A 9,381-nucleotide genomic window follows, 5' to 3' on the forward strand; every position below is an offset into this window, starting at 1 on the left:
AAGTACAACAAAAGAGCTGTGAGACTTCCTGCTACAGAGAGCAGGACACCGCTTACCCTACTGATTGGGGTTAGAAATAGAGCCTCTGAGAACAGCTTCCACACCCCCCGAGGAGGGCAGAGGCAGGGGAATGAGCGAGAAGCAAGTGTAGGCTGCAGAAATGCCACTGTGCCCGACACTGTCTCCGCCTCCAAGGGCTCTGGGCAGCACCCTGAAGATCAGGACAGGATTTAGCGATGGAATGCTCTTAGAGCGTCCAGGGCAGGCCCTGCTGTGGTCCAGAGGCTCATTCCAAGCCCAGCTGGTGCCCAACCCTTCCCTGTGGATAGCTCAGAAAGGAGGGGACGAACTCACCTACTGACAATTCCCAGGGGCAAACCACGAGGGGCGCAGGTGCTGGGCCTAGATGGAGGTCGAATCTCAGCACTGCTGCTTCATTGTGTTGAACCTCAGTTTCTCTAGCCCATAAAATGGGGAAATAGTGATCTTAGGTAATAATCGGACTTCTCTGAGAATTTATCCTTTAATAACTCTGAGGCACTGCAGTATTGCCTCAGCACATGGTGAACACAGACACCATGATTCCATCCCGATAGCTGAGTGGGGCTAAGGAATTGTGGGAAAGGATGCTGCAACCGGAACAGAGAGTGCCTGACATTTGTGTATGTGAGCAACACACTTTGCAGTAGAGACTTGAGCAAAACAAACAAACAAACAAACAAACAAACAATGGCGAAGCTGGGCGTGTTGGTACACACTTGTAATCCCAGTACTCTGGGAGGCTAAGGCAGGAGGGTGGCAAGTTCAAGCCCAGCCTGGACCACTTAGCAAGACCTTGTCTCAAGAAAACCAAAAAACAAAGGATAGAGGGGATGGAGGTGTAGCTCACTGCAAAGGCCCTTGATTCAATACCTCGTACTGAAAAAAATTTGAAAAGGTGAAGTCATAGGAAGGAGATTATGAAGAATTTTCCTGGAGTTAAAATAAGAGGGACCTTATGTTGTTAGAAAACGGACCATATTATTTCCAAGAGAGAAGTGAAATTTATTTTAAGGAGAAAATGGTTTCCCTACCTATTGTGTGTTGCTGACAAATGTATTTATTGTCTGGTCATCATAAAACCCTTGATAGGATTGGTCTCTCTCTTTTCCCCAATCATGTGGGCAGAGCTCAAATAATAAATATTTACAGGGACACTCCCCTTTCTCTGTTAAAATAATCTTTGTTCCAGCACTTCCACAAGGAAGACCAGGATTTTCCCACCTCTGTTCTCTGGTTCCACTGAGCCAGGTCTGGGTGTAGGAGCAACAAATGGGCTCCAGGGAGAGAGGAGGGGCTGCCCCAGGTGGCAGCTGTAGCACAGGAGAAAGGGAAGGGGTAGGAGTGGCTGAAGAGTAGCCACAGGATGGCAGGGGAAGAAGGGTGTGACTGTCCACAAAGATGGGCTCATGTTTGCTTATGAGAAGTTTTTGAGAGAAGTGCTGGCTTCTGGTGCCACCTTGCAGATGCTGTGTCTACTACAGGGTGAAAGATTCCGCCCACGGAGGAGATGGAGCCCATTCTGTCTGCACTCGGGTTCCCTCTGTGAGTTGGCTTATCTTTTCTGTCAAGGGAAGTTTCAGTCACTATCACTCAGGTGGGCACAAACCTCTTTGCTCTCTGACTAAACTGAACTTGCTTAGGAGCCTCCATTTAGGCCAGTGGCAGAAGCAACTTAATCTTTTTTCCATTTCTGCTGTTGGCCAGAAAAAAAAATTAATCTTTTTTCCATTTCTTCTAATGGTGGAAAAAAATTAATCTTGCCATTTCACGGTAACTCAGTCTCTTCCAATAGAAAGTATAGATGATCCCCATTTATTACTTAGTCAATTCAGGACTTAAACACAGTCAGTTCAGAGCAGAAACTCTTTTCAAGGCTGTGAGTTTTCTCCGAGGCTCTCTCCTCTCCCTTGTCTGCCCCAAGATATTGGTTGCCTGGGTTCAAGGGGAGTTGATGAAGGATCTTTTTGACAGGCGAGGAGGTGACTTGTCACAGGAGGACCTGTGCCCCATCCTCTGCCTCTGGTTGCCATGTCTCTGTACCCTGAGTCCTGTGTACCTGTCTGTAGGTGGCCTCTGGCCTAACGGGACCCTCAGCTTTTCCTCACGGTGTTGGTCAGCTTTTCATCACTGTGACCAAACAACTGACATCTACAAAGGATAGGTATCTAGTTTCAGGGGTTTCAGTCCATGGTCCACTGGCCCCAAGGCAAGAGCAGCATGGCAGAGGAAAGCTGCTCACCTCATGGCAGCCAGGAAGCAGACTGAGAGAGGGAAAGAGCCAGAGAGTGGAAGAGGCCAAAGAAAAAGAACACACCCTTCCAGGTCACACCTCAGTGACCCATCTGCTCCAACCAGGCCCCACCTCCTAACAGCACATTCAGCTGTGAGAATTCATTGATGATGTTGGCACCCCAGTGATCCATCACCTTCTCAAAGCCCCACTTCTGAACTCATGAGCCTTTTGGGGACTGTTTTTGATCAGCTGATACATGAGGGGATTTGTTCACAGTTCATAGGGAGCCTGCCCTGCTTAATTATACCACCCCAACATTTTAGCTGGCTTGGTCCGTCTTTCTAGTCTGGAGCATTTGGGTAACCTGCCTTCCCAGAGCTCCAGTGGGAAGTGGGGCTTAACCACCTCCCCCAGGGCTGGGGATTTAGCTCAGTGGTTCTGCCACCTGCTCTGCAAGCACAAGGACCCGAGTTCTATTCCCTGTACAAAAAAAAAAAAAGACCACCTCCCCCAGGGGGAGATCCAGTGCTCTTTCCCACCCCAGCCCCTCCAGAAAAGCATATATGTCCTTTGAGAGTGGCAGGAAACTGTCCTTCCCTCTCCATGGCTTATAATAAAATTTCTAGGCTGAGAGTCTTCAAACTCTGGTTCTTTGGAGCCTGAAGTCTCAGCCTCTCTCTTTCTCTGCCCCACCTCTGTCACACACACACACACACACACACACACACACACACACACAGCTGAAATGGCATCATTTTGGAACTTAAAGCTCAACATCGACTTCTTTGTTCATGTGCAGGTTCTGCCCTTTCCCCAGGTACAGGAGGCGCTAGGCAACAAAAACAACCCAAATGCAGTGCACAGGAGATATTTTCAAGTATCATCCTGTTCTGCTTCGTGTGTAACTCAGGGCAGTGTCTGAGCCCTGGAGGATGTGAATCCATCAGGTGCCTGTGCTGTTGAGAATCATGCAGGGTGTTGTGGCCCACAGAGGAGAGCCGAGGGCCAGGTGCACATGAGTTACTTAAGTCAGGAACTCTGGCTCAGGGTCTCTGTGGTCTCAGGAGAGGTGCTATGCCTTGCGTTTAGGTGCTATGCCTTGCGTTTAGGTGCTGATGGAGTGTGATGTGAGTGATGCTCTCAGAATGTCAAAGTAGGCAATGTGGCAGTGATTGCTTGCCTGGAATGAGTGGAGAGGTGTGTCCATGCCTGTTCCCTGATATGTTCCTTGTGTGTGACACATAGGTGGTGGCTTACACAAGTGCACTGCCTGCCATTTAGTATGGACTTTGGTCATTGCAGGTGGCTTGTGGAATGGGAGAGGAAGACAGGGTTAGCCTCATAGCATGATAGCCAACAAACATCTTGACAGCTGTTGCAGTGTTGCAGATTATGTAGGAGGTGACATGGAGCAAGAAAGGTCACAGTATGGGGGCTGGAGCCCTGGAGTCTCATTATGGCATGGCTGTTAGTTAGCCGAGGGGTCATATCGGTGAGACCTCTTGAATGCATTGCCATCTCCTCTTCGAGAAGGGAAGGGTTCATGAAAGATGCTGAATTTCCTTCTGGCATTTACATTCTGTGTTTGAGGAAATGTTTCCTGAGGATTCCTTATGTGTTGGCACCTGACTCCTCTTAAAAACTGGTAGTGAGAGAAATGCTCAAAGGATACTAATCATTTTTACATGCCACATTAAGACAGTTGAACATTAGTGACATTGACCAACTCATAGCTCCAGTTGCTGTGCTTCTCAGCCTCCAGCCTCTCCACATTCAAGAGAAGCACTGTGTGACCAAAGGAAACAGTGAAAGAGTTCAAATGCTTGGTTCCTTAGTGCTTCCAGATCACTGAATGCTGTTCTTTTCTAAGCCCCAGCATTTAAATCCTTCTGTTCCTCAACTCCATCATTATGACTAAGGGAAGGTACAGGAAGCTGTCATGGAAGGAGCTACCCAGAGGCATAAAAAGTCAGGGGTGCACTAGAGGTCACTTCAGGGGGACCAGAGGCTAAGGCTGAGCTGCCTGTGGGTCACCAATGGGAGGGAGAGGGAGAAATGTGCTCACCACTGCCACATCAGCTGAAGCTCACCAGGTCCTCTAATCTCTGGGGAAGGACCATGGAGGGAAGAGAGAGTCCACTGGTGGTGCTCAGTCTCCCCTGGACATTGAGAAGATCTGGGAAATTTAAAACTATTGATGCCTGGCCCCATTTCCTGGGCATCTAATTTTATTGGCCAGGCTCATCCTGGGCACTGGGCCCTTGGATGTGGTGGCAAGCAGAGAATCCTTCCCAAAGGAAGCAGTGGTAAGCCACCCTAGTGCTCCCCAAAGCCACTAGTCACAGATCTTTGGCTGGGTGTGGGCTCACGTGGACCTGGTCAGAGTGTGAGAAGGCATAGGGGTGGATGGCCCTTGAAGAGGATGCCCTGTTGGTCAGAGAAATGGGTGAATTGGGTACTACTCGGTGAAGTTCACACTGTTGAAATCAACATCCTAAAAATCTTCCCAGTAGGAAAACTTCCCTACCCAGTCCCTCCCCTCTTGTTAACCTCACCCAGGACAAAGGGGCCAAACACAGAAATACCCTCATTTACTCTCTTGCTTTACTTGGATCTAAAAGAGTTGGTGAGGAAGGAATAGAAGCTCTAGCAGAACTTGCTTTAAGTCCAAAAGGGAAAAAAATGGTTTCATAATAACAGAAAAAGAAAATATAAATGGAAAGTATAAAATAGCTTTCCTGGTGTGGCATTCAGCTTCCTTCTAGTCCCTTTTTGAGAGACAGTCTTGTCTCCTTCTAGTGAGGTCATGTCTCATGTGGCTGGTGCCCTCACCTCCTGCTCATACCTCCCCTTTACCTCTACCAAGGACCTGTGGGACCACTGAGGTCCTTAAGGGCTACAGAAACCTTGTCTTAGTTAGGTTTTCCTTGCTGGGACAAAATACCCAACAACCACAAGTTAAAGGAGGAAAGGTTTATTTGGGCTCACAGCTTGTAAAAGGTTTCAGTACATAATCAGCTGGCTCCAAAACAGGGTGGCATGGCAGAAGAGAAACAGTCCATGGCAGGGTAGGCAGAAAGCAGCAAGCAGCAGCCTCCCTTCTTTCATTCTCTTTTTAGGCTATTCAGGCTATAAGCCTATTGGTTGGTGTCACTCACACACAGGTGGGTCTTCTGTTTTCAGTAAATTCATTCAACCACACCCAGAACTTTGCTAATCCAATTAGTGGACTAATCCAGTTATCACACACCCATGATCCAGCCACTCCCAGAAGCCCCACCTGGGAACACATGAGGCTGTGGGTGGATATTTTAAATATAAACCATAATAGACCTGGAATGATTTGACTCCATCTCCACCCCAGGCACACTAAGTCATCATCCTTAGCTATTTTTAAAAGTCCCATGTTCAGAAATTCATAATTCCTGGATTCTTTGGGGTGATTTTCCCCCAAATTTTCAGAATGAATATTTTAGAAAATAGTGAAGAAACATTTAATTTAAAAAAATCAAGCCTGACAAAAATGCACAAATAAAATCATCTCACTTCTAAATTACTGATACAAAAATCTTAAAATAGTAACAAACTTAATCCAAACAAATAATACAAGCATAATATATGAACTAGTGTTGTTTCTTTAAGAGATCAGTCATTTAAAAAAAATCCTAAAATTAATCTTATTAATACTCAAAATGCATGATCTAGTCAAAATTGAAATGAGATTTTTTTTTTGTGGGATAAACTGGATACACTGATGCAAAAATTTACCTGGTAAAATGATTTTATGAGAATAGCTAGGAAATTTTGAAATAGAAGAGTAATGATTAGGAAATTGCTTTAATAGTTATTAACAATTATTTTAAAGCTATAATATATTTTTTTGGTACCAGGGATCAAGCTCAGGACCTTAAAAGCTATAATATTTAAACTGATATTTATAACATTTAAACTATTGTCAAAATGGATCAGTGGAACAAAACAGAAAGTAGAATAGATCCCAGTGCTCATAATGATTAAATAAGTGATAAATATAAAGGTAGTACTTGAAATCAGTGGAGAACATGGATTGTTCATCAAAGTATGTTGGTATAATTGCTTGAGCATTATTAAAAACAATAGACCTTACCTCTTTTGCCCAAATCCAAATGGATTAAAAGTAAAAGTTCTAATGTGAAAAAAATTAAATAAAAACATTGGAATGTAGCTTTATTTATATATGATGTTAGTGGATAAATAATGAATGAAAAGTTGTCCTCCTGCTTATATTGTTATGATTTTCTATATGTGTACCCAAACAAAACAGAAACTATATTTCTTACCCATCACCAGCAAGAAGTGCAAAAACAAAATAAAAAAAAAATCCAAAACAAAAAACAATAAATGATAAGCTGGGAATGTTTGTATCAAAATGACAGATAAAGGGCCAGTAATGTTTGTATCAATGTGATAGATAAAGGGTCAAAGGAGCTCCTAAAATTGTATTAAAATAAAATAATAATAGAATAATAAATTGACTGTAAATGTCAAATATCTTGCAAAATTCATTTTATATGGCCATCAGATCCCCGTCTAGGAATTTATCCTCAAGAAAAATTGCATGTTTGTATGTGTGCATACATGCATAAACATATATATGCTTTTTTTTCCCAAAGACTTGTCTCTGAAAGCCAAGAGGGAATGAAAGAAAAGGAAGGAGGAGAAAGAGGGAAAAAGAAAGGAAGGAAAGAAGGAGGGAAGGAAAAGAGGGGAGGGGAAGGAAAGGGAAGGGAAGAGAGTAGAAACGAGAAGAAAGGAAAGAAAAAAAGAAGGAAAGGCCTCAAATTTCCAACCATAGATTAAAGAAATTGTGTTATATTGACATGGTTAACAGCTGGTCAGTAAAAGGAATCTGGGAGCATGGTCACGTGGTGTGTACAAGGAGATGCTTTAATGAAAACAACTATATGTAAATATATACACAGATACATTCACAAAGATGCCTGAAGTCTGAAAGTTTCACATTGGTTGTCTCTGAGTAGGTTACAGCTGACTTTTTCTCAAATTTATGTATACTTATTTTCTCTCCTTTTACAACTGCCATATTGTAGTGTTAGGACAAAATGCTTTTTCAAATGTTCTGAGAATTCTAGGCTTGGTATAACGATACCTCAAGATGTTGGGCTAGTCTGTGAACATTCTTCTCATTGTACCTGGCTCAGTCCTCTCCTTCTGTCCCCATCCTGCTCAAGTCAAGCTGCTGGTCACCAGTTGTGGAAGAAGATGTCTCTGACCATGGAAGATTCTCAGATCTGCTCTCCTCGGAGCTGTTGGTCATGAGTGATCACCATTTTGGCTTTGTCCTTTAGATATTCCCCATGTCCCACCCAGTTTCCACTGTGTAGGATTGGGCCTTGTGATTCTTCTACTCCTGCCTTGGGCTTTAGGCCAGGCTGGGATGGCCATGCAAAGCAGACAGGCTTAGCATGTGTCTTTTGCCTATAAGTACTCAGGGGATGGACCCTGAGCCTGGGAGGTCAGCTGAGGCAGCTGGGGAGCTGAGGAGACCAGAGACCACAAATAGACCCCAGGGAGAGGGGAGGAGCCAGGGCTGTCAGGGGCAGGGAGCCAGGGCTGCTCTTCCTTCCAGCTGTTCTCCTGGCCGAGTTTCCCAGGGACAATCTGCAGTGTTAACCTATGCTTTTTGTCTCCATATCATGCGGACAGGTTCTAACATTCCTGTGGACCAGCCCTGCTGTCGTGGTCTCTATGACTTCGAGCCAGAAAACCAAGGAGAATTAGGATTTAAAGAAGGGGACATCATTACATTAACCAATCAAATAGATGAAAACTGGTATGAAGGAATTATACATGGGGAATCCGGATTCTTCCCTATTAATTATGTGGAAGTGATTGTGCCTTTACCTCAGTAAACATGTAACTCAAACTTTGGACACACTGTCATGACTGAAATGAATTCACACCGATGTTCTCGCCCTGTGGTGTTCTGTGACCTCTGTGCTCTGACCAACTTAATGACTTTTGTATGTGTGTTCTCTTTCTAATGTATTTTGTATCAGTTTAATTTGTATAAATGATTTTCTTGTTCTCACTACATGCAAATAGTTTTCTTCTTTGCTTATTGTTCTAATAAGTCATTGGTTAAATGTATTTGCTTCTGGTTGCTAAAAAATAAATCATACCCATTGCCAGTATGTCAGCAAATTGCCTATATACTGTTCAGCTGCAATGGAATGCAACATTTGAAACTAAGAAATGCTAAATATTTTGTTTTTTGACATTACTGATGGCATCTGGTCTTTTCATTCTTCCTCATGTTTTAAGCTTACCTGTGAATAGCCCAATAAACATGACACACTGTGTTGGCAAAAGGCCTTGGTGATTTTTAATGTTGAGTTGATTTTTAAGCAGTGTTAAGGCTGCAGATTCCTCCTGTGCCCACTGGATGATCAGGGATAACAGCTGGAGGCTCCAGTGATGGTACCTGAAGACACTGGCCGACCCGAGCGGGGCCTTCACTATGCACAGACTCTTTCCAGCCACAGCATGGGCAGCCTTCCATCTGCTTTCAAGTTTGTTCACGAAAGAGCCCAAGTCAAGCTTTGTCATCAAATATCAGGTGGGTTTCTCTGTCTGCTATGGATGCTCAGGAAGTAATGTGGCCAGGAGTTGGGCTTTGTGTCCACTAATGTGACCACTAGGTTCAGTGAAACAGGGTAGGCACATGTCACGTGCTTTGGCCCAGCAAGGACAACAGGAATTCTGGGGCAGAGAGTATTGTCCCTCTTTTGTAAAGGAGACTCATTGGATGCCTTCCCAGGATCAACAACTCAGTAGTGGCAGAGGCAGAGTTTGAACCCAGGTTGTTTGATGCCCCCACTGCCCACTTAAGTCTTTGTCATTGGCACTTGTAACAACTGCCCAGAGGCCAGATCAGTCTCCTAAACCAGGTGATTAAACTAGTTTTCCCCAGTCTTTTGGGTCTGTGGTAGTCAGCAAATTTGGACAATGTGCTTTCTTGCCAGCCAGTTACAAGCGCGCGCGCGCGCACACACACACACACACAGCACACACACCTCATCCAAAACAGTTGCACATCTATTATCTTT

General features: G+C 44.4%; 1 protein-coding gene across 4 annotated transcripts in view; it reads left to right on the top strand.

The window, feature by feature from the left end:
* Sh3gl3 (SH3 domain containing GRB2 like 3, endophilin A3) overlaps nucleotides 1–8,643 on the top strand; it is a 152,125-nt gene extending 143,482 nt beyond the window's left edge. For all 4 annotated transcript variants that reach the window (XM_004852874.3, XM_004852875.3, XM_087188455.1 and 1 more), the window contains one exon: nucleotides 7,979–8,643. In XM_004852874.3, the coding sequence (XP_004852931.1) occupies nucleotides 7,979–8,184 (206 nt within the window). In that variant the 3' untranslated portion in view covers nucleotides 8,185–8,643. The remainder of the gene's footprint in view (nucleotides 1–7,978) is intronic.
* The last annotated feature ends 738 nt before the right edge of the window (nucleotides 8,644–9,381 follow it).

The sequence above is a fragment of the Heterocephalus glaber genome, unplaced genomic scaffold (genome assembly GCF_053883595.1).
Source record: "Heterocephalus glaber isolate CG9 unplaced genomic scaffold, H.glaber_assembly_v1.0 deba00001531, whole genome shotgun sequence".
NCBI classification, from domain to species: domain Eukaryota; kingdom Metazoa; phylum Chordata; class Mammalia; order Rodentia; family Bathyergidae; genus Heterocephalus; species Heterocephalus glaber.